The sequence below is a fragment of the Plecotus auritus genome (genome assembly GCF_963455305.1).
Source record: "Plecotus auritus genome assembly, chromosome: 5".
Classification (NCBI taxonomy): Eukaryota; Metazoa; Chordata; class Mammalia; order Chiroptera; family Vespertilionidae; genus Plecotus; species Plecotus auritus.
In genome coordinates, this window is record NC_137776.1 from 137,670,952 (window position 1) to 137,697,241 (window position 26,290).

Here is a 26,290-nt window from a genome sequence, read left to right on the forward strand (position 1 = left end):
CTGTCCTAAAACATTAGAAACATTGAGCATTAAAATGTTTGGTGTATTTTTTTGGTAAAAGCTTATCAAGAGTGTTGGGAAAGCACTTGGCTTTTCCTTATTAAATAACATGATATGTAGTGACCATCTTCTCTATGCCTTCGCAAATTGCCAGGCATCAGCTTCCAACATTGTATCCTTTGCCATTTCAATGTAGTGAAATATCTCCGAGTTCCTTTAATTTTGAGGGTTTGTTTTTTTTTTTGTTTTTTTGCTGGTGTCGCTTTCTCTGGAAGATCTTTGTTTTCTTCACAACCATTTCCCATTTATGTCAGTAAGTTTGCCCGCACTAAGTTCCTCTGGCTGTGTTAACTAACGTCTCTCTTTATGGCCACGTTGCCATCCTACAGCTTTCTCCACGTAAGCTCTTCCTAGGACTGTCCGATGTATCAGCAGTAAATACCTGATGACCATCACAACCACCTGCCTTGACTAACCCTTGGCACCTGGGTGCTCATTTCACAGCAGCACCCTCCGCCCGGGCAGCAGCACCAGCCTGCCCCGCAGTCACCGAGTCCCGTCCACTCCTTAACCGAGGAAATCGGCCTTTACCGGCAGTCAAGGTTCTTGTCCAGGTTCCTTGTGATTACCAGTGTCTTTCAATGTGGCAACTAAGCTCTGTGGACGGCACATTAAATGGCGAATTAATTGGGATTATTTTTTTTTATTATGGTCTTCAATCCAAAGTAAGTGCTCAAATTCGACCTAAAGTGGCTTTATGTTTCCAGTGCAATTTAAAATACATGGAAGAGACTTTAGCTTGCTTTTTCTACTCAACAGACTTTTAAAACATGGCTTGTATTGTGGTTAAGTGCAGGACTTGTCCCATTTTCACTCTGACGTTGCCCTTTTCAACTTTTCTAATCACATCCAACTTGGCTTCCTTTGCTGTGACTCTTCGTTTCCTTGATGCACTTTCACCTTTGGTGACCATTCCCTCTCTTGATGACCTGTTTCTGTAGAATGCTGTGGGTGTACCCCTGGGAGACAAGGGGACATCACCACTACATGCTTCACTGTTTGTGCATGGACCGAGTATCATGCTCAGTGACTAATCACCAACACACTTTGACAGGAGTGCTGAGACTGATCACTGATCACAATGTGTGTCTGTGACTGGCACAGCGATTTGTGGACTGAAGAGCAGCAGCCAAGTTTGCATCTCATGCAATGACTCACAATGAGGATGTCATGGTGTTAAGGGCTGAATTGTGTCCCCCACCCCCCAAATCCATAAGTTGAGGTTCTAACCCCCAGGACCTTAGAATAGGACTATTTGAAGATAGGACTTTTAAAGAATTAAGCTGAGGTAATCAGGGTGGGCCCTACCCCAGGATGAACGGGTGTCCTTAGAAGATTAGGTCACAGATGCACAGAGTGAGGACCTTGTGAAGACACAGGGAGAAGGGGCCATCTACAAGCCAAGGCCTCCGATCAGCCACCCCAACACCTTCATCTCAGACTTCCATCTTCCAGAAATATGAGAAAATAAAGGTGTTGTTTAATCCCAAGTCTGTGGTATTTTGTATGGCAGTCCTAGAAAACTAACACATAGGGTCACTGGAATTTGTGATTGGGGTTCTAAAGTGTTTCAGCTGTTATCACAGGGATGGAAATCTGCACATGTCGGAATGATGCCACGGGAGGCCTGCCTGTACGTATATAAAACATCCCTTTGCAGAAGTGATGGCAGCCCTTAGCTTTCGCGCCATCCTGTAATCTAAGGGACACTGCACTGCCCACAATACCTGCTGCTTGGGCAGCCATGTCTTTCTATCAGGCAACTCCTCCCTGTGCTGCGCTCACCTGGTCCGACTAAGAATGGTCCCTGTTCCCAGGGTGGCCTAGCTCCAGGCTTGTGCAGGGCCTGGCACGAGGGTCTCTGCAGAAACAGAAGTGAGCGTGATTGACTGCGTTAGTTCACTTCTCTTAGGAATCCGAACTGCAAAAGTTGTGAAAGAATACGGCCAGTGGGTGTGGGAGTTGAAACTGAATGAAGGTCATGAGGCAGCACCTAGACCAGAGATGTTATGACTAGAAACCAGGAATAAACAGAGGACAACTGGAGATATGTAGAGTGTCCTGTGAAAAGGAGAAAGAGGGGGGACTTAACTCCATATACACAGACACACCTGTATTTGGTTCAGCTATACAGAAATACACGCAGATGTGCGTCACACACACACACACACACACACACACACACGTAAACATATATTATCAGCGTCAGTAGAGAGTGTCCGGCGCCAGTTAAAAGTTGCGAAGCCAACTTGGAAATGCACAATAACTTTCCAATCTGGATTTGCTCAATTTATATCTGCAAGATGCTTCTAAGTATATATATAACTCTTAAGTGTGATTATCCTGCTTTGAATAATACCAAGCCAATAAAGCTGAAAATCCAAAACAAAACTTTGAGCCCTGGTTAGCTAAGAGCTATACATATGTTGCAAACACAATCTGCTACACAATAAACTTTAAATCAAAGTCTCTAATGTTAAAGCACAAAGAAGCAAGAACAGAGGCAGGTAAGACCAGGTTTTGCTAAGAAACACACCTAGCACTATATTGGCCTCGCATGGCTCCCATAGCTTCCCGTATTCTAAGCCAGGACTAGCAGCTTTGCTGGGACTCCCCGGCTGAGATCAACACAGGCCGAGTGGGGTGGCAGAGGAGGGGGCGCCAGGAGGCAGGTCAACAGAAACACGGCCAGCAATTTGCACAGGCGAGACAAACATGGGAGCTGGCTCTTAGTGGCAGTAGTATCTCCATACAGGAAACATCCCCTAACATGCACCCTCTCAGAATCGTTCTCAGCTGAAACAGGTCGTGTAGAGCAGTGGTCGGCAAACTCATTAGTCAACTCGCGAGCCGCAGTTTGCTGACCACTGGTGTAGAGGAAAGTTTCGAGGGTGCACAGCTGACAGTTACTAAATTTGAAAAAAGTTCAAAGGCTCCTTCAAATTGGTCCCCGCTGAAGACCCTGCCCACAGCATGGACCCTCTGCTCACTCCGCATGACTCAGATGCCAACAGTCAGTTGTGTTCCCCAATGTTTCAGTGCTGGTTACACTTGTTATTGGAACTACATTGTTCAATTAAGTATTACACAAATGAAACGCAACTGTGAAAAGAAATAGGGTTCTTATTTCTACAAGCAGCAAGGACAATGAAAGATGCCATAAAAAGTGAGTTGCTTTAAAACACAACACTAAATTTGCCAAAGGCAATATTATAATCTCTCATAATCTGGGAAGAGTCTGCACTCAGTGTCCTTGTTAGTATCAGGATTCTTTCTTACTCAGTGATGGATGTGTTAACTAGATGGGGGGAATACTTTCACAGTGTATACCCAATATCCAACCTCCACAATGTACTCTTCAGGTGTCTTACAATTTTTTCAGTTACTAGAGGCCCAGTGCACGAAATTCGTGCATGAGTAGGCCTTCTCCCCCCAACCGCCCCCTCCCGGCTGCCGGCTTCCCTCTGGCACCTGGGACCTGGGCTTCCCTCGCAGCCCTGGCTTCGTCCGAAAGGTCGCCTGGTCTAATTAGCATATTATGCTTTTATTATTATAGATACCCTGGTAAAGCCGACATTTAAAAAAAAAAAGAGGATTTTCACTTTAAAAAACACTAAAACTGGAAATCCTAAAGGATACATAATGGGTGTCACTTATACAAGACAGACCAGAGTATTCTAGTTAGCAGATTCCAAGAGGCAACATCAGCCTTATGTCAAGAATGTGGCGCCCTACGAGGATGTGGAGAAAAAGGAAGCCTCGTGCACTGCTGGTGGGAATGCAGACTGGTGCAGCCACTGTGGAGAACAGTATGGAGTTTCCTCAAAAAACTGAAAATGGAACTCCCATTTGACCCAGTAATCCCACTCCTAGGAATATATCCCAAGAAACTAGAAACACCAATCAAAAAGGATATATGCACCCCTATGTTCATAGCAGCACAATTCACCATAGCTAAGATTTGGAAACAGCCTAAGTGCCCATCAGCAGATGAGTGGATTAAAAACCTGTGGCACATCTACACAATGGAATACTATGCTGCTGTAAAAAGGAAGGAATTCCTACCATTTCCAACAGCATGGATGGACCTAGAGAGCATTTATGTTAAGCAAAATAAGCCAGGCAGAGAAAGATAAACATCACATGATCTCACTCATTTGTGGAATATAATGAACAACATAAACTGATGAACAAAAATGGGTCCAGAGACATAGAAGCATCGAACAGACCGTCCAACCTCAGAGGAAGGCAGGGGAGGGAGGGGGGTAAGAGATCAACCAAAGGACTTGTATGCATGCATATAAGCCTAACCAATGGACACAGACAGTAGGGGAGTGGGAGCGGCCGGGGAGAGGTCAATGGGGGTAAAAGGAGACATAAGTAATACTTTAAACAATAAAGAATTTAAATTAAAAAAAAGAAAAAAGAACGTGGCGCCTTAGCCAGTTTTGCTCAGTGGATAGAGCATCAGCCCACGGACTAAAGGGTCCCAGGTTCGATTCTGGTCAAGGGCACGTACCTTGGTTGCAGGTTCCCTGGCTCTGGTCAGGGTACGTACAAGGAGGCAACCAATCCATGTGTCTCTCCCTCTCCCTTCCACCCTCTCTAAAAATCTATGGGAAAAATATCGGGTGAGGATTAACAAAAAACAAACAAGTGTGGCAAACGGAGAAGCATTTTGGTTTCCTTAAACCTTTTCACCTCTATGTAACACCACTTTCTCACCTTCACTGATATTTTCGTTGAGCAACCTTCAGCTGGTTCTCACTAGTTTAGCTGAGAAAACTTCTGCTGTTCTCTCTTTCTGGAATGGGGCAGGGGGCGCAAAGGCAGGCCTGTTTCCTCCCTTGCTTGTCCTTTTTTTTTTGTCATGCATTCCTCCTTTCTCCCTTGCAATAAGTCTAAATCGCTCCATTCTGAATTTTTTCTCTCTAGTTATGAGCTACATCCCATTGGTCAGATCTTAAGAACTTCTGTCCGCAGGTTCCTAAGTTATCCTCAAGTCTGTCAATCCCCAGTCCCCCTGCCTGGACTCCAGACATCTCCGCCATCTGATCTTACCCTACCTGACTCGCCGCCCCTCCCGGCACGTGAACAACCTGGAGGAGCAGGGGCACGGATCTGTCGCTCAACCACAGCAGCCATACTTATACCCCCTTTGGGATGACTCTCACCTGGCTCACCTGGAGCGTCTTTCCCCATCCCTTGTGCCTGTGCCCCATGCAGAATCGTTCTCAGCTGTAACAGGTCATTGAGTTTTTTTCTTTTTCTTACTGAGCCTGTGGCTTAGTTTACTCATTTCCCTTCCAGCACCTAGCACAATACTGGGGGAAGAAGAGATATTATAAATACAGTTGAATACAAATCCAACTTTTTGACAGGGTTCCCTGGGAAAACTGTTCCTAGGTGTATACCTATAATATTGTAGGTATATAATAACATATAGGTAATACATTCAAGCGCACTTGTTGCAGGTATTTCTGTCAATCTTCAATCACAAAATTAGAAACTCTAGCACCAAACTCTGTCTTCCCTACATCACCCTCCAGTGATCATCCCAACTCTGCCCTTTCCTTTGCCGGGAGCCTCTAGTCGCATTGGCTGGTGAGTCTACTTCCCGACCACACGGTGAAATTCCTCAGCACCCAGGACGCGACTATTCTTCAAAACTTGCCCAAAGCTTCTGAATTCTCCTATCTGTTCAACTTTTCTAAAACCTATTTTATGTCCTGTCTCCTCCACTGTTCCTTCCTTAGTGTCTCCTTCTATAATGCAACCACGTTGTGTTTCCTTATCTTTTCTACGTTCCCCACGTTTTTCTTGGCCCTCTTTTCAATGGTATAGGTTGTAAATATGCAGGCAAACAAATGTGGCCAATTGCCTCTTCTGAGTCCACAGCAGACGTCACTCCTAAGTGTGATGCCCTGACCAGCCACAGGTGAGGGGCCTGGTTATGACCCTGGGGGGACTTCCTGCGGGAGAATTCCAGAACCACTCTCGTACGGCAGCGATTTTCAACCCCTTCCACCTCATGGCACACAAACGAAGTCCTACAACTCTGCGGCACACCCAAAAATATATTTTTTGCCGAGCTGACATAAAATAGGTATAATTTCAAATTCATTCACACTGAATAGCTATTGTTGTATTGGCTGTTGTCATTTTTTTTTAGGTTAATCCTCACCTGAGGATATTTTTCCATTGATTATTAGAGAGAGGGCGAGGGAGGGAGGGAAAAAGACACATCGATTGGTTGCCTCCCACACACACCCTACCAGGGCTGGGGATTAAGCCTGCAACCCAGGTACATGCCCTTCACCGAAACTGAACCCAGTAACCTTTAGTCCACAGGCCGACACTCTATTCACTGAGCCAGACCAGCTAGGGCTGTTGTCATTTTTTTATTGACAATCGAAGGGAAAAGAGGTCAGTGCCCCTGACTGAAGAGTCAGGTGTTGCAGGTTTTAAAAATTCTTGCGGCACACCGGTTGAAAATCACTGCCCTAGATGAGACATACTTCGTGAAGGCTGCTAGCACCTCCACTCCTGAAGAGGGGGGCCTTGTGGACTTCCTTCTGCTGAGCAGCCCCTAGCTATTGAGAGCAGGTACCTACCTGGAGCCCAAGCCTCCATTCTGGATGTAAAATCCAATTGCCCCTGGCTTCAAATCCGATCTCCATGTATACAGCTTCAAAAATTATCTCCCTATACTCTGGACTTCTCTTTGGATTACCAATTGGGATTTCCAATATCCTACCAACTGTCCCAAATCAAAGTCATCACTTTTCTTCCAACGGAACAAATATTTCTCTGCTGGGTCTTACCTAAGGACAGCACCATCTCCCACCTCACCCCCAGCATCCCAATTATCCAGACTAGAAACCTTTAAAATCATCAGTTTCCCTTATTATATTCCAGCAGTCCTGTCACCAGTCACCATGTAGTTTACCTCTAAAATACATAAAGATCATAAACAATGTTTACTTATAAACATCATAAACAATCTTTTCCCTTCTTTCTCCTTGTCTCAGAAAGGTCTCCTCTTTCACAGGGTCAAATATATAATAGCCCTCCCCCCCTTAGAGTTTGTCCTCACCCTCTTCTAGGGCCCTTTAATGCAGCCTTTTTTATAATACAAACTAGAAGCCTGATGCATGAAATTCGTCCAAGAGTAGGCCTTCCTTCCCCCGGCTGCCAGCACCGGCTTCCCTCCAGCAGCCGCAGGCACCTGGAACCCGGGGCTTCCCTTGCAGCCCCAGCTTTGGCTAATTAGCATATTATGCTTTTGTTATTATAGATGTTTTATCCTCTCTACTTAAAAAGAGGGACAGTTTCTAACTATCCCTCTCCCTTCCTCTCTGTAAAAAATCAATAAAATATATTTAAAAAAAAAAAGAAAAAGAGGGACATATCACTGACCCATTTAAAAAAAACATCCTGGCTCTACATGCTTTCTGGACAGAACAAAACCTATTTTCTTTGGTCTTGCACAGCCTCCAGGGTGTGGCCCCACCAGTTTTTTTTCTCCACTCCTGTCTCTATCAACACACAGGTCACAGTGCCTATGAGTCACACATTTCCATGCCTCTATGTGGTTCCCTGGGCCAGGAATTGCGCTCCTCCTGATCCCCCTTTCCTATTCAAATAATGCTCATCTTTTAAGAAATGGCTTAGTTGGTTGGAGCATTGTCCCGTACACCAAAAGGTTTTGGGTTCAATTCCTGGTTAGGGCACATACCTAGGTCGCAGGTTTGATCCCCGGCTGGGGTATGTACAGGAGAAACTGATCCATGTTTCTCTCTCTCTCTCCCCGTCCTCCCCCTCCCCAGATCTCTCTAAAATCAATGAGAAACATCCTCAGGTGAGAATTAAAAACAAAGAAAGTAATGGCTAAAATGCCCTTTCACAATATCATACTAAATCCCTTCCCCCCACAATATTACAGGCACTTTTATTCAGTGTTTATTTAATTCTGCTTTCTATCAGTTTTGTTTTGTCTTAAAATGTGCCTGAATCTCCTATCACTCTGAAATCTCTTTTGGAATAAAAAAAATGGCATTCTAATCAAAATAGCCTCAAAGGCATTAGATGGATGCCTTACTCACCAGTGGGACCCCAAAATCTTGTTAAAATAAAACGAAGCCTTATTGTTGACTCCTCTGCTTCCTCCAAATGGCAGGACTTACCAAGGAAGCACAGTCTAAGGCCTGGATTTCTGTTCAAGGGAGGGGCTACACAATTATGCAGTGAAATAATGCAAAAGTCAGATACGTAAGAGGCAAAATGAAGATTCCTGTTTTCCATTTGCCCTGTCCAGCCAGCCCACCTTCTTAAACTGCACTTATTTTAACTGGTCACTATGCAGGTGTCCTCAAACTTTTTAAACAGGGGGCCAGTTCACTGTCCCTCAGACCGTTGGAGGGCCGGACTATCGTTTAAAAAAAAAAAACTATGAACAAATTCCTATGCGCATTGCGGGCCCGGGACGAGTCGGCTGCTAAGCAGGAGAGGCAGCGGCACCCGGCGGGCCGCATGTGGCCCGCGGGCCGCAGTTTGAGGACGCCTGCCAGGCACGCCTCATGTTATTATTGCTCTTTGCTTTATTGAGCTCCACAGGTGGTGTGTTGTGTGCTGTTGTTTTTTTACGTAAGTCCCTCGACCAGCAAAAAGATTATGGCTTGCTTTATTGCAGTACTCCCTTTAGTACAGTGGTTGGAACCGAACCCACAGCACCTCTGAGGTATGTATGCCTGGACAATCTGCTCACTTGCTCTAGCTTTGAGAGGTGAATGGCTTGAATAAGATATCCCACCGACAGGCAAAAAGGACCACCTAGCGTGGAGGAGCAATGCAGAGCAACACTCCCTACTTCCCTCCAAGGCAAAACAGTGTCTGCAATTCACTGAACAAGGTAAGCAGGACAGGGACGGCCCTGGCCTCCAGGGCCCTCCGGGATGCAAGGCAAACAAGAAGCGGGGGACACTGACCTGCGCCTCCCAGAGTCCTGCTGTTCAGCAAAAGGAATTCCACGAGGGCTCACCTGTCCCATCTGCCAGGCTGTGTGAAAGACCTCTGGCAGTAAGTCCTCCTAGTCCCGTGGTCGGCAAACTGCGGCTCGCGAGCCACATGCGGCTCTTTGGCCCCTTGAGTGTGGCTCTTCCACAAAATACCACGGGCTGGGCGAGTCTATTTTGAAGAAGTGGCGTTAGAAGAAGTTTAAGTTTAAAAAATTTGGCTCTCAAAAGAAATTTCAATCGTTCTACTGTTGATATTTGGCTCTGTTGACTAATGAGTTTGCCGACCACTGTCCTAGTCCATCAAGGGATATACCTATAGCTGATCTGACCCGAGGTCTGAGCTCCTGCACCTTGTCAAGAAGCCGCTAGAATTCACAAGCCAGGAGGTGGTCAGCTTAGTGGGCCAAGGGGCTGGCCATAAACTAGCCCTGGCCAGTTTGGCTCAGTGGATAGAGCATTGGCCTGCGGACCTAAGGGTCCCGGGTTGGGGCACATGCCTGGGTTGCGGGCTCGATCCAACGTGTAGGAGGCAGACAATCAATAATTCCCTCTCATCATTGATGTTTCTGTCTCTCTCTTCTTCTCCCTTCCTCTCTGAAATCAATAAAAAAAGAGGGCTGTAAAAAAACTAGGATGTCATTTATTTGTCTCTCACTAACTCCCCTACTGTCCCACAGACTTGCATCCATGTGCATTTTCAAAATATAAAAGGCAGTAAACTCAACATTCATTAAACAAATACTCCCAAATATACCTGCCATGAGCTAACACTAAATTCCAAAACCATGCCCTGTGCGTAGGAGGACTAGTTCCTCATCTGTGAAGTGGGAGAAATACGTGTTCCAAGTCTCTAAGGGGATTAAAGCATGACCCGTGGTTACAGCACCCAGCCCTGCACGGTGTGGCGGGGAGGAACGGGCATAAAGGAACGGAGAGACAGGGTCTGATGTGTCTCAAAAGACTTGAACATTCTATGGGAATAAATTTGGATTACGATTTCAGTCCAGGCTTCTTAATATTTTAGGTCAATTCTATCTCAATTAAAAACAAACACACACACACACACACACACACACACACACACGAATTCAGTCCTGGGGAAGGGAACAGTGTGATGTGAAACAACTTATGGCAGTGAAAAAGCACCAACTACGTACGTAACACAGGGAGGTGAAAAGGCACCTTGAAAACAGGGGCAACAACCTGTGGAACATGAAGTGGAGACACAAAAGGCCCATTTACCCAAAGAAGCGAAAATCGTTAGCTAATCCAGGGTGGGAAGGCATGCCCCCGCATGTCCCTTAATGGCCCCTAAAAACAGTCCTTGGACGCCCAGTAAAACTGGGTGTTCCTAAGATCGAATGAAGGGCATGAAAATACGAACAGGCTGGGGCTTGATGGGCCTCTTGAGCTGGGATTTAGTGAAACTGCTACAAAAGAGCTGAGCCTCATCGCAAGTTAAAAATAATCCTGGATGTAATGGCACTGAAATAGCCCTGTCGGTGGTGATTTTACTTGGCTCCTTCTCCAACCTGGATGCGTGAAGGTCACTGAGATTACAGGTGCTTCCCTTTTCTCCCCCTCATTCTGGTTCTGTATTTCTTGTTGTGCTTTTATGACAGGAACAATACCTCCACATAAACTTTATTTTAAACCTTGTTAAAAAAAAAATCCTGATGGCTGCTGGCGTTTCTGGCACTGATAATAAAAATGCAGAAAGATACAACTAATAAAACAATCGTCAGATTTGTGTAAAGATGAGACAGTGGTAAATAACACCCCTCAGCTGGGATTATCAATTTCCCTTGCAGAACAAATGTGCATGCCCGGGGCTCCCCTGGAATGCGGACAGTGTAGTCTGTTCGACTCCACAACATCCTTCCCCACACCTTTCAGTTAATATCTCATGCAATTAGTGTACTGATTTTTTAAGTTAGAGTGAATGCAAACAGATTCAGTGTTGGTAATTTGAAGGAGACTTAACATGTTTCAGTGAACAAGATGGATCCATTTAGCAGCTACTCCGCCAGGTCGTGTACAAGGGGTACAAAAGTGAGGGGGTGGGTAGTTTCTTCTTGATGACAAAGTACGAGAAAATTCTTGGTTTTGGCCTGTGCAGAACTGCTGAAGCCCCCAGGTACCGGTGCAGGGAAAGGAGTCCCCTGTGGCAGGTGGGCCTCCCGTCACGGGCTCCACCCCACTGGAGTCCTATCAATCATGTCCTGCGGGCACATAGGACGCATCTCAACTCTCCAAATGCTACAGCCAGTTAGTCCTGAAAATTCTGCACACTGGGTCAGGGACTGAGTCCTCCAACATGCTGAAAAGCCCCTTGTCAAACCTGCATTTTCGAGAGAAAGCCAGGAGAAAAACCTTTCACCCATGTCCCTCAGGTTCAGAGTTGGAGCCAGACTACAGCAAAACCACACAGTTCTTTCTAGAGACACCCAAGACAAAATCAAAGGAGGAAGGGCAGGAGAGAAGGGGCCACTCTCTCTCCCTTAGCTCCGGCCCTCACTTCACGATTCCAGTGTATGAACAAGGAAACTGGCCTGGGGAGGTGATGTGACTTATCTGAGGCATCACCTAGCAGAACAACCGTCTGCAACCGGAGCCCTGACATCCTGATGCCTGAGCCCCGGTTCCTTCCACAAAGTGGAGGAGAACAGAACCACGGAAACCTTGATGCAGGTGAAGTTTTAAGGGTATCATTTTAAATAGTCTTTAGAAAATATTCCACAAGGTCCAAGGGAAATATTAAAAAAACACACACACAAAAAAACAAGCATTAGATAATATGCTTTCTACAACAGAGTCGAAACACTACATTCAGTAGCAATGGCAGAACAAGAATCAAGCCTTCCCTAGAGCAAAGTTTCACGGTGCCATTTGCAATTTTTCTCATGATTCTGACAACTTGACCTCCTTTAGAAAGTAAGAAAGGAAGCCATCTGGAAAATATATGACATTATATTTAAAGTCAATATTCCCTACTGAGGACTTTCTTGTACAAAACTAGAAATGAAAACCCAATTAACTTATTACTTTTTTAATCTTTTAATTTCAAGTTAGAGTAGATGAGTTAATGTTTTTTTGTGCTGAAAGAGAGGAGGGTTTGAGCTAGAAGACAGCTGTTTTAAAATCTAGGAGAATTTCTGAGGAAGAGCTGGGTTCAAGCAATGATTGTACTTTTTATGCATTTTCAAACAATCTTCTGAAATTAAAACAAAGCCTTCAACTGAAAAGCTCAAGAGCACTTATGTCAAATCAGCATGCTTCTAGGAATCTTTTAGGAAATTCTTACATGAAGACACAGGTCACTGGAATCTTCCAATGGGAAAGAATGCCAACAATATTCTCCTGGACCATATTGGCCAAGAAACGCCATAGGATTCTACTAATTCTGCAACCAAATCTCCTCTCCTCATGTCTGGCTATACGCTCACTTATTCAGATATTTACTGAGTGCTTACTACGCACAAGGTACTACTCGAGGTGTTGACACATGGCAGTGGACGGTGAGGGCCCTGGCTTTCTTGGAGCGTTGTATTAGTGGCAGGAGACAATGTAGAGACTGGCCAAGGTTATGGGACAGGTTACTGGCAGGGCCTGGCTTGTTCATCGAGGGTGGTCCGCAGGGATCTCTCTGGAGAGAAACCATTAGGACAAGCGGACAGTCATGGGATGACCTGGAAGGAGCCTTCCTGGAAGTGCAAGGGACCAAAGAGAGAGTGGAGTGTGGCAGCCACCCAGAGGGCAAGGGCTGGAGATGAGAGTCCAGGGCCAGGCAGAGCCCACATGGCCACGGCCTCACAGGCCATGCTGAAGTCTTTGGATTGACTTTCACTTGCACTGAGGCCGCTGTGGGGTTTATGTGGGTAGTGGGTAGAGGGTGAGAGGACTTGGTATGTGCTTTGGAAAGTACAGTCTGACCGCTCTGGGTTGCCACCTGACCGCTGTGAACAAGGAGAAAAAGCTCTCTTGCCAAAACACCAAGAATCTGCAAATGCCCCATGCTCCAGCTGGTTGTTTTGGCACCTAAATCCTGACTCTTTCTTTTGTCAAAGGTTATGCTGCTGTATTTCCCCTCACTTTGGGGGTGGGGGGTAAGGAGGGTGGGTAGGAAAACCCCCGGAACACAGGTGTGGCCGTTACAGAGGCCTGGGTCTCCCAGCAGCCAGGAGGCGAAAGCCACTACCTTCCGGGTCTGGAGGCCAAACTGCGCCAGGGAGGCAGCTGCCTTTCCACCGCAGGGGTCCTCAAACTTTTTAAACAGGGGGCCAGTTCACCGTCCCTCAGACCGTTGGAGGGCCGGACTATAGTTTAAAAAAAAAACTATGAACGAATTCCTATGCGCACTGCGGGCCCGGGACGAGTCAGCTGCTAAGCAGGACAGGCAGCGGCACCCAGTGGGCCGGATAAATGTCCTCGGCGGGCTGCATGTGGCCCGTGGGCTGTAGTTTGAGGACATCTGCTCCAGAGTCTGGGTGTAAGGGCGGGGAAATCGTAAGTAACGCCCCCAGAGGCATGACACTGAAACACTAGCATGAAGTAGGAAACACTATGTTTAAACTGCGGATTTCCTGTACAGTTAAAAGCCCTCCAAGTTAGAGCTTCTCACCATCTATTTTAATCTCTATTAATTCCCATCTGTGTACACTTGGAGACCTGCTCTTGACAAGCTCTTCAGGTTGGCTAAGTGTGCATTATTACCTCTAATAGCATCTCTCAAATGTGGCTCTTAATTGCACTAATAAGGTGGGCCAGCCACGATGGAAAGGAATAAAAACGTGACAATGAACACCGTTTTCCCCAGTCCAAGCCCTGTGTGGAGCTCAACCCACTGATGTTCAATACAGGGGCATTGCTTTGAGACAGCCTCCATGAATGGACACACTGGTAAGAAAGCAGGGGATGAGCATTATTAAAACCATACTGAAAAGTAAACGCAAAAGCCGCTTCATGGGATTTGGGAGGGTCTTTAGATAGGTGGAAGGGACCCTGCAAATCAAAGATCATGCATCTCAACACAGGAGGGTCAGAGGCCCGTCCAAGATCACACACTTAGCTGGCGCCTGGGCCAGGACCTGCAGGCATGAGAACCAGAGTGGAGAGACTCGGGAGCTGAGTGAGCAGTGCAGCTCGGTGGGCTGGAGGTGACAAAGACTGTGGGCACGTCCCACAACATATTCAGCAAGTGAATGTTCCTTCCTCCTCGGTTCCACTAATGAGCCAGGACAGGGTCCTCTTTATCCACCTTTTACCTCTGTCCTGGCACTCCACTCCAAAGCTTGCATTCAAGACACAAAGCAGAATGTTGTTGTTCTTTTCCTGTCCCGTTAGGTTTTCCTCTGAAGTAATTTAATTTGTCACAGCTAATACTTAACAGTAATTTTTTCCTTAATAGCTAATTTTTGGAGGAATCCTTACATGCCAGGTTCCATGTTACACACATTTAAACTTCAGAAAACTCTGGGAAGAACTTCCTACGAGGAAGCTAGGCACTTGGGGTCACATTGCTAATTCAAATCCCGGTAGAGCTGGGATTTGAACCTTGTTCATCAGATTCCAAGGCTCATGTTGTTAACCAGTCTCCTGAACTCCCCAGCTGGACAGCCATCACAGTCACAGTGCTGACACCCACTCGGGCAGGGAGGGGCACAGGGACAGCAAAGTCATCCTCGTCTGTCTCCAACGTCCTTAATTATACTCTCTCCCACCTGCACCCCAGGAGTGAGGGCATAGCACAATGAACACCTATGTCAAAACATATCACATTGTACGCCTTAAATATACATACTTTTTATTTGTCAAAAATACAAATTTAGTAAAGAGCTTATATGCATACTAGTATATGCATAACCCATGGACACAGACAATAGTGTGGTGAAAGCCTGGGATGGGGGAGGGAGTAGAAGGGGGTCAATGGGGGGAAAAAGGGGACATCTGTAATACTTTCAACAATAAAGATAACATTTTAAAAATAAATAAACACATATTTAAAGACTGATTTCTTCGTGTTGCTTTATTCATTTTAAGAAAGTATGGACAAAACCATAATCTTGATTCAAAAAAGCCGACATGTTCCTAAAACCATCTATTTCTCAGCAGTAGTTTGCTCCATGTAAAGATAATGTGCACTTATTTGGGCTGGTTTAGTATCTGTAAGCCGGTTCCAACTTCATTATTTTTAATGACTGAGTTAGATTTCAAAGAATAGAACTTGAGACCAGAAATTCCAGGCATCACAGTTCTAAAAAAATAAATTGAAACAAGTCTTTCTCACTTCTCAACCTTTAATACATGTTTTAGTTGGCCCTCGGAGGATTGTTTCTTCTGTTGAATTTACCCACCTGAATTTGACAAGAGGGCGTGTATTATGATACAATCACTGTGAAAGCAATCTAGCCAATAGATTTAAGAATAAAATGAAAATCGGAGAAAGTTATAAAAATTTACTTGCTACTGTCAAATATTTCCCCAAACAATTCACAATTCTTACTGCCATTAATTAGTTCAGTAAGGCCTTCCAAAGTACTGAGGAATCTGGAATTCTGCAAAACCCAAATCTATTTACTAGGACCTTAGCTCTCCCTTGTGTATAAAAACGGAAATGCAGCTTGCGAGAAATGGTGCCCCAGTAAATCTGATGGATGACCCAGTTTTAAAACTAAAAATACCACTTAATAAAAACCAAAAAATTAAAAATTTAAAAAAAATCTTATGTAAAAAGCAAGGAAAGATCATTTAAAGCAACAAAACAAAATAAGTATCAAGCTATTGGGTATTATGCACATTATGCTTTAGATAAAGAATTCAAAACAATCTTGCCAGTATAAAATAAAATACTTTATGACATAAATATTATTTTATTATGTTTATTTTATATATTTATTCTATTTTATTCCATCTCACGGAATCACTGATGCTCTCAGCAGCGATTCCAGCCGGGAAAGTCCAGCCCTGGTCTGATTTCAGGCAGGATCAGATTTAACCCAGCCCAGACAGAGGTGGGACATTGTCCTGTTTCCAACATTTCTAGAGTGAGAAAAATCCTCTATATATATTAAGAAAATATTTTGTCATGTCTCACTGTGTATTTCAACAGAATTTCAAATATTCGGTTTACAATCCCAATGTTGTAAACTTTCTTCATGCTATTTCTAGTTCTTTGTGACTAACTCGCATGCACTCCTCAGCCTTTTCCCGTTGGAGTTGAGCAGGGGCTGGTTGTGATGCAATGCCAACGAAGGCATCTTCTATACTTCATGCTGGTATTCCGTAGCCTTTAAAGGCACACACTAAATCCCACTGAGACTTGCCACTCATCCCCCCTACTATTAGGTGGTTTAAGCATCTCTGACTTCGTTTTCTCCACTTTGAGCTTTGGGGAAGGGGAACCTCAAAAATCCTTTTAGTGGTCAGTCAACATGACTATGAGGACCCCATTCAGGCACCTAAATCATGGGGGCACTTGTTCTGTTGACAGACTGGTGGAGGAAAAAGAGGGTGGTGTTCGGCACTGCCTTTCCCCGAGGTCCCTATGGAAACGCTCTGGCTTCTAAAACTAGCCCTATGTATAGCCAGCTTTAAAGATCCAAGGAAGGGAGTCTTAACCACCATCATTTACATGACATGGCTTGGGGCCCAACTGGACAGGACATTGCAACAACCCAGAGGTGCCCTCCTGCCTCACCAGGAGTTTACACAGAAAGAAGCATCCTCACGCTCGCGCCTAAGGACCACACAGACACCAGCAACAAAGAAGGGCTTTCCACATGGCAGTTTCCAGACATCAGATCCACTGTGAAACAAAAGCAGACTCTCGCAGGAAGCTCGCTCCCTCCATCAGGCTGGCAATTAAATATTATACAGAACACATAATTCAGATTGCATTCCAATTACCTCCAAGTGCTGGAGGGCACAAATCACTCACTCAGCAATTAAAGAAATTCCGGGATGTCACTAAATATTTTGAGGAAGGGAAGGATTCTGAAGTTGGCAGAAGGACCAAAGAACAGGAAGAATAGAAAAGCTAGGCATCCCAGGATACGCCCTCAGCCCACTTTTTGGCTTCGCAGGCACCCCAATTTTATGGAGCCCATTTCAATAAAGATTACAATACTAGAAACATCACCGTCATTGTACATATGGTTAAAGTTAAACTGAACACAACTGGCCCACAGGGCTCATCAGGCACCTGCCAATTTAGGTCCATGAAGCATCCGTTCTCACACATACAGAAACAAAGATAGTTTTCCAAGAAATTATTGTGTGTGCACAAATACATCATACATGATTTAGCAGTCATCACCTGGGTACACCATGGGAAAGCTATAAAAATGGTACTGCATATATTTTAAAAACCACATTAATACTCTCTTTCACAATTTCTAAAGAGCCTATTCCCCGCTCAGGGGTGCTCCTTGGAGTGGGGGGGCAGGATAAAGTTGGTATGTGAAGACAAAAAGACAAACGACACCAGTGACTTCCAGAACCAGATACGTGAGCAGCCCAGCATCAGCAGCCTCTGCATCGGGCTTCATTGACTGAGAGGAGTTTCCTCAATTCCAAAGGCTCTTCCCAATTAAGAGTTAAGCCTGGTGGACAGGGATCCTCAGAACTGCAGGAGGAGCCCGGTGCAGAGCACTCTGGCGGGCTACGGTGTGTGGGGAGAAGCCAGAGGACGGGAGGCAGGGTGGTGAGCCTCCCTGCAGAGAAAGGAGTGAAGAGAGGCAGGAGGTCAGGCCTGAGGATGGTGCCACCTGTTGTATAAAAGAATTTGTCTGGCCTTTGTCCTGGGTTCCTGGCAAAGGAGTTTCTTAAACCCTTGGAATTTCCTGAGGGATAGCTGTGCCTCTGTTATGCTAAACAGGCAACTCAAGGTGGGTCCAGAGGCCAGCTTCCACCTTTACCCAGATGCCATCTTGGGAAGGAAGCTGGGACAGGAGCCCCCAGGGGAAGAGAGAAACAGCCCGTGGCACACAAGAATGTTGAATTGACTACCCCAAAAAGATAAAGTTCACTTGCGACTGGCTAAAAAGAAATTGAAGTTTCCTCAATGGAAACAGGAAGTTTAAAACAACCTACAAGCCTTTTTCTTTCCTCCCCCGCTTCTCTCTCTCTCTCTCTCTCTCTCTCTCTCTCTCTCTCTCTCTCTCTCTCTCTAACTGAGCTGTGTTGGAAATTGTGATCCTTTTCGTTTAAACCAACATTACAAATACAGAAAAAAATGTTAAAATCTTCCAACTAAACAGATTGTCTAAAGGACACTGTGGGAATTTTTAGCATACTATGGTTATAAAATAAAACCTGTTTGTGATAAAACCACAATAAAATTTTAAAAGAAAGTGGCCATGTCATATCACTTAACTTTAACCTAAGTGTTCTGAGGCTACCTAGCCACCAAAATCTTATTTTGCTGGGCTCACAGCCAATTCTGTTGTAATAAACTAGTTACTGATGTTGCAGAAGACCAAAGAAAACCAAGGATGCTTCAAAGAGGAGGAGGGACACTGTTTAATACACCAGCAGACTCAGGGAACAGCCTTTCAAATCTGAGTGAAGAAACATGCATGGGGCTTTCCTTTATATCTCCCTGTGGTCTTTGTCCCACAAACATGGATTATGCTTCCGGTCCTTTTCGCGGGCCTTGCAAGAAGGCCTCCAGGTGTTGGGGGTCTCCAGGCCATATCTGATGGTCTGGCCTGGCGCCAGTGTTAATAACCCTCCCTCCGGGGCAGTGCACTGTTCACAGTAACAGGTTCTGCAAGACCAGTATCTGGGAAGGAGGTAGTGACTTAATTATAGGTTATCAGGAATGTACACTGAGCTTGCTGGCATGGATTCAGATCACTATCCCCCAAATATCAGGGTTACATTGGAACTAGCCCTTTTTACCCTTCTCATTGATAATAGGAAAGGAGCAAAGGCAAGCCAGACATAGGCCTGTCATTTAGGCAGCTTCACCAGGAAGCTACAACTTTACACTCCCAGGGGCCCAAGAAAGGGGAGACAGACAGACGCATGCCCAGTGAAGTTGGGGTGACATAGGGAAGGTGTTTGTTTGCTGTCAGTCACACTTGAGAACAAAGGTCATTGGCCAGAATGGGCGTGGCCACTGCAAGGATGTGAAATTTGGGATATTTAATCCTCTGAAGAAAGGACTTCTTACTCTTGTGCTCTTGCGACTCTGGGCTCATGGGGCTCCCTTGCATTCACCCACAGAGCCCACGGCCATGCGGACCCCACACCCAATGGACTAATGGACTGAACGGACCGGCTCCAATATGGAAAGGAAACTCTGGACACTGGCCTTGCTTCTAGTTTTATTGAATGAAACCCCAGCTAAACTTCTTCTACGACTGGACTAAGAGAAATGGGACTTTGGAATTTTTCTTGAGATATTGTAAGGACTCCACCCTGTGGACGAAAAGGGGCCACATGCTAACCTGACTAGCTCAGAGAAGGCCTGCGTGGCAGCCTTGCAAATGTACAGGCCTAAAGTTACCACAAAGGATGGTCTAAAATTAAAACTTTTTAAATTAAAAAAGCAGTTTATAGTGGGTAGTCACATCCTAGGCTTTGTCTTCCCTAACAAAGATCAACTTGGACCTTAACTGAGCCTATTGTCTTTTTCCATCTATGACAACAGGCGTTTGGAATGTCAGGGTTAACTTGTAACTTCCCTTTTCTGGTTGTGCCACTTGCTTCCCTCAGGGCACCATCAGTGCACCAGGGGGGAGACCACAAATTTCTTCAAGTTAATTGTTGACTGTTCACTATCCTGTACCCACCTATGTATAGGAAGCAAGTGTCTATCATTTTACTTTTTATCCAATCCCAGAGGCCCTCCCCCCTCCCACTGCTTTCCTCCACCTCCCTAATCTATCACCAATGGATTTTGTGTAACCCACTTACCTCTCCTCCTTTGATTGTAATTTATAAAAAAAACTGAAAAACTGCCTTGCTCAGGAGCATTATCTCAATACGTCGAGATTCTGCTTCCCTGAAACCATCGACAGTTTGGCTCAAGTAAGCTCAACAATTCTTTACAGGTTTGAATGTTTCTTACGTTAACAACCCCCAGCATCACAGTGCGGAAGGGGACCCCCGACTTCATCCTATAACACAGCCAGACCACAGTTCCCAGTCTCCTTTACAGCTAGGGTGGCCATAGGACTGAGTCCTAGCCAATGGAATGTGAGCAGAAGTGACATGGAACCTTCAGACCCATCCTATTAGAACCCCACACCCACCACTCCATGGTGTCTTCCCCACCTCCAGCTCACTGGGATGGGAAGTCTAAGCTGGCAGAGGCTCTGTCAGCAGGATCTTTGAATGGCCACATGGAGGACAGCTGTCCCCACCAATCAGGAATGCCTACCATGGACTTCCTTCCATGTGAGAAATAAAAATTCCACTTATTTTTTTTTAATAGGCCCATGCATAGGGCATGGTTAGGTTTATCTGTTGCAGCAGTGAACATTATCCTAGGCCAGTGGTTGGCAAACCGCGGCTCGCAAGCCACATGCGGCTCTTTGGCCCCTTGAGTGTGGCTCTTCCACAAAATACCACGGCCTGGGCGAGTCTATTTTGAAGAAGTGGCGTTAGAAGAAGTTTAAAAAATTGGGCTCTCAAAAGAAATTTCAATCGTTGTACTGTTGATATTTGGCTCTGTTGACTAATGAGTTTGCGGACCACTGTCCTAGCCAACACTCTTATACATCAATCATCAATCAGTGCGATTTCAACTGGGCAATCAATGGGCGCTTACTCTTTGCACATGGCAGACCTAAGTTCTAACAAGATGCAGCAAATCCACCAGTCAGGAAACCAGGCACGTCGGCAACTAACAAGAAAACTGGGAAACCGGGTTTGAGCTGTGACAGAAGGACAAGCAAAGACGTATGAGAACACAGTGGAAAGTGTGATACTTGTGGAAGCATCACAGAAGTGCTGGCAAGTGAGCTGGCCCTTGAAGGATGAGCTAAGTTCAGAAGAAAGAGGAGTAGAAAGTTCATTCCAGACTAGACGTGAGTCTTCAAACATTTTGTCCAGTGGGACGTGATGCTAGAAAGAGAAAAGATATTGTTCTGTTCACTCCAGGGACTAGAATCCAGGACAGTGAGGAGCAGCTACAGGGAAAGAGGGTCCCATTCAAAGGGAAGACGATCTGGAGGGGCTCTGCAGACAAGAAGGGGAGTGTTTCCTGTAGGGACGGCCAGACTCTTGGCTTGGGCTCCGCAGACACTGTGATTTAAGCACAGGATGGGTAGCTGCTCCATTCAGCTGCCTTCCAACTCTGGGAGTCTATGTATGTTTGATGCCTCTGCCAAGCAGGCTTTGTATAACATTGCCAGGAAAAAGAGGAATTACTGTAGCCCTGCTACAGCATTTCTTACACGATGGTCCTTGCCAAATTCCCTTTCAAGGCCGTGTTGGCTGGGTTTCGCTCAACGTGCTCAATCTTAAGCCAATCGAGAACAGCTCTTCACATGCAGGCCAACCCCTTGAATATCACTTTATGATCAGAAAAGCTTAATAGGCTGATACTATGCAAGATTGCTACTGGTGAAGAAAACAAATGGCAGTAAGCACCTATTTCGAGTGCTGAGGCCACAGGACATTCTGCATTGGTTCCTGGTTAACAGCAGGTTACCAGCTCATACCAAAAATGGACATCCGGTTCGAGAAAGCCTGGATTCCCAAAGAAATTATTACAACAGAGCTGTACTAAGGACAGTTTTGACTTTCTTGGGTGACTTGGTATCTCATAATGCACCTTAGGTCGAAAATTATGAACATCAATTTCACAGTGTAGTTTTGTAAAACAAACTAGTTTTCCATTTTTAGATGTATATGTTACCGATAAAAGGAAGTCCACTAGATACACCAGAAAGAGAAAGGCAACCTAACATCACTGGTAAATTAGTAACGTTCCACTTTCCTCTTACAAGGTTATAATTTCATTTCACAAACATTCACTGAGTCTCTACTAGGGGCTAAACACTGTGCTAATCATTCATGATAGAAACTGAATGAAAAAGAGAAAAAATGAGATATTCTAAACCTATACATTATCTGAGATTCATAGTTATTTTTCTTTTTCTTTTTTTTAAAAAATATATTTTATTGATATTTCACAGAGAGGAAGGGAGAGGGATAGAGAGCTAGAAACATCGATGAGAGAGAAACATTGATCAGCTGCCTCCTGCATACCCCCCACTGGGGATGTGCCCGCAACCAATGTACATGCCTTTGACCGGAATCGAACCCGGGACCTTTCAGTCCGCAGGCCGACGCTCTATCTACTGAGCCAAACCGGTTTCGGCTATAGTTATTTTTCTTAAAAGCATTTCCCAGTGGTTACTTAAAAAATAAAAAGTTCAGCTACATTCTTAGCCGATAAACAAGATTATTTTCTTTGTAATATCTGTAGATTATACATATATAAAGACTGACTTTAAAATGTCGGCCTAGATTAATATCTCATCTCCTGTAATAGTACTCCAGGAACTTAATTCATTGCTTAAATAAAAGAGAAAGGGAATCGATTTTCCTGAACTCAGAAATTATTATTAAACAAACACAGATCTCTTCACATAATAGAACGAATCTTAGTTATACAGCTGATAACCTCACAATAGTGAAACAAAAGAAATCCATAAAGCCGTATTCTGAGGCCATTATGTCTGGATACGACCATAAAACAATCACACAAAAGTTACATTTCATAGCCATCCATAAACATGAGCAATGCTTTCTTAGTCTCTTTCTTTTCTGAATACCAGACTTCAATCTTTTTGAAATTTAGATCACGTCTCTCTCATCATACAACATCCCAAGTCATTCACATCTCAAGTGGCGCCAAGACCTGCCTGCTGTTGACATCCGATCTCAAAATACTTCCCCGTGGCCTTTTTCAACTCACCTATTTATGACCTGGGTCCTAAAATCTGTTCTACAAACTTGGAAATTGCATTCCCTTTTGATAAAATGAACAACTCACAACAGCCTCTATTTTGTTTGGTTTTTACCCAACTCTGTTACTATTTCCAGAGAGCATTTACTGGCCCTGCCTGGAATGCATGTCCCAGGACTGCTGTCTGTTTGTCTAGGTCAGTGATCGGCAAACTCATTAGTTAACACAGCCAAATATCAACAGTACGACGATTGAAATTTCTTTTGAGAGCCAAATTTTTTAAACTTAAACTATATAGGTAGGTACATTGTTATTAACTTAATTAGGGTACTCCTTCAATCGCACTGTACATGCGCGCCCGCACGTGGTGTTTTGTGGAAGAGCCACACTCAAGGGGCCAAAGAGCCGCATGTGGCTCGCGAGCCGCCCTTTGCCGACCACTGGTCTAGGTACTCCGTCTGCTCCCACCAAGGGGAGGGGAAGGAGGGCCAAACCTTCCCCAGGAAGATTCACACTGGCCTTGGCACTCACACACCTGGCTCCTGGGAGCGTTTTTATATTTTCGTGCTCCCCAACGAACCTTCTGAGATTTCATTCCTCAGTCAGAATAAGAAATCAACATTTTCCAAACCAGGGGGGGAAATCACCCTAAACTAAAGAACACCACTTATAAGCATAAGTGACCCTAGTCCCAGGCCCCAGTCTGTGTTTGCGATGGACAGAGCAGATCAAACTTCAAGTGAATGTGCAAATGCAACAGCACTCACTGATTCAGCACTCACGGATCCGGTTATTTCTAGCCAGCTGTGTGATCCTGCATAGTCACTTAACCTCTCTGGGCCTCAACTGCTTTGTCTGCAAAACCAAAAGAATACAAAGGCACCTTCTGGCTCTAACGAAATAAGGATGCAGTTAGCAGATGCCTGCCCCTGAACCATCTCTGCAGGCCTTGGAAAAGTAAAACTCCGATTCAAGACCATGAAATGAGGGGGACACCAAGGAAAAAGATCCCGAAGGCCCCCTTTCCACATTTTGATTCTGACTCGGAGAGAGTGAGGCGTGACCAGGCAATTGGTCGTAAAACATTAGTGGGTCTCATAGCTCTAATAATCCTGTGCATCCAATGGCCAGCTCTGCTCTAGCAAAAAAAAAAAAAAAAAAAAAATTCTTCACTATATTTCACGGAATGAAGAACGATTCCACGGCGACAGCAGAATGACTTTCTCTATGTTCAGCAGCCATCTCCCCTTTTACCGGGGACCTGGGCCGCTGCACGAATCCCAGCGACTGCGCCCGGCCAACAGGAGACGCACCAGCCGAGGACAGTGACGCGCGCCACACCTACCCGCAGCCACTGCTTCTCGGTGAGGGCGTCGCTGTAGTCCACGTCGCGGCGTTGGCGAGATCCCCTACCAAATATCTTCTCCTCCTCCTCTTCACATGTAAGCCTTTCTACTTCGGCGTCGTCCTTAATAATCCAGGACGGCAGCTCATCTTCCTCCATTAGGCGAGGCTTGCGCTTTGGGTTCCGGGCATCCTCCCTCCGCCGGTCCATATCCATGCGCTGAAGACAAGAACATAAGTTTCATCAGTGAGGGAGCGGTTCTGTACCGCACACACTCCACAGCACATCGGACCCCCACAAATCGCCTCCTACGGCGGCGGGGTCCCTCTCGGCTTGTCCTACGGGGACTCTCTCTTCTGGAAGCTCCTCTAGTCTCTGCCCTTCGTTAGTACCCATTGCTGAGAGTTACATATGCATTTAAAAAATAACCTTTACAAATTCCTTTTCTTAGTCTATATGATGCAAAGCTTCCCCTTAAGTAACAGTGAGAAGGCTCAAACTGGGATGAATTTAACAAATATGAGCCCTGGTGATACAATCCATTGCTGCCCTGGCATAAAAGTATCCTTCAAGCATATAAAAAAAAAATCCTAATCTATAGGGCTCATGCTTCTGATTGAACAACTGGGAAATAAAATCAGCAACTCAAGTGTCACTAACAGAGTGGCCACCACCCTCGGTTGGACTCGGACATGGGGGCACGTAAATGGTTTGATCAGTTGGTCGGCCATGAGTGTATTAAATTTTCAGTATGTCATGGGCTCTCTGAGAGGAATGTCCCTCAATTCTTTAGCTTTTAAAAAGTTTAGCTCTTATGAAAATGTTATACCACGAGAGACAGACCTCAGATATAATCTCATCTCCACTGGTCAAGTTATTAGGGAAATGGCTCTCTTTTGTATTCTTTCATAACCTTCAAAAACGCCTTTTCCCATGCCCTGTGCACTTATAAATAAAGTGCCACAAATATGGTTTTAACCTATAATTAACAATTTGATAGCTAAAGAAAAGCAAACAAAACCTCCAGGGAATTAATACATTAGTTATATATATATTTATCACTAGCTGATGTGCCATTTCTACAACTGAATAGACCATTAACCTTTAAATGATTTACCTTTTCCCTCTTTTTTTCTTTGGTTCAATACAATTTTTCTATAAGAGCTAAAACTGGTAACAGAATGTAAGTGAAATTTCTATTCAAATCCAAATGTGAACTCTAGAATCTATTTAAAAATTAAAGTTCAAAGTCCCTTAGACAATGCTTAAACATATTTGGAAATCATTATATTCCCAAATGGGTGGGCTTGGAGCATGGCAGAGGCCCACTGGGAAATAAATGTGGTCATGCCATTGTCATGGGCTATAGTTAGCTGAAGAGGCTGTTCGCAACCCTATCTTCTAATGCTTTACTATCAGAAATGGGATCCACCAAGCCTGTTATTAGCACACAGAGGATGCCTTGTTAACACTGCAATCTATCGATCAAGGGGCCTCTTGAGGTAATCTTTTAGTAGTTATTAGGTAGCTGAGAAGAAAAACATTTTTTTTTTTTTTTTTGGTAATGTGCTACGCAATGAGATGACAAAATATTGTCGCTTCAATTTTTGGTTAGGCTACTACCATTACCTATACCAAGATCTGTAAAATGACATGCCACACAATTGTCCACAATTGATAAAATAAGTCTTTGCTGATATGAAAAAAAAAAAAAAATTACACTTGCTTTTTTTTCCTTTTAGGAAGGGTTGATGCAATTTTTAATCAGCTTAAAGTTTTGATGACTGCATCTCTTCCCAAAGATTTCTACTTGCAGAATTCCAGTACACAATCCAAAGTTGCTATTAAAGTAAATATTATTTATTGTTAAGATATTACATGCTTATGTTTTTCTTAAATCCTGACAATAAACCTTACGCTAACAGATATTTTTAAAAGTACTTC

General features: G+C 44.7%; 1 protein-coding gene across 7 annotated transcripts in view; it reads right to left on the reverse strand.

The window, feature by feature from the left end:
* Positions 1-26,290, reverse strand: part of SMARCA2 (SWI/SNF related BAF chromatin remodeling complex subunit ATPase 2) — a 176,277-nt gene that overhangs the window by 37,554 nt on the left and 112,433 nt on the right. For all 7 annotated transcript variants that reach the window (XM_080667605.1, XM_080667604.1, XM_080667601.1 and 4 more), the window contains exon 27: positions 24,347-24,565. In XM_080667605.1, the coding sequence (XP_080523731.1) occupies positions 24,347-24,565 (219 nt within the window). The remainder of the gene's footprint in view (positions 1-24,346; positions 24,566-26,290) is intronic.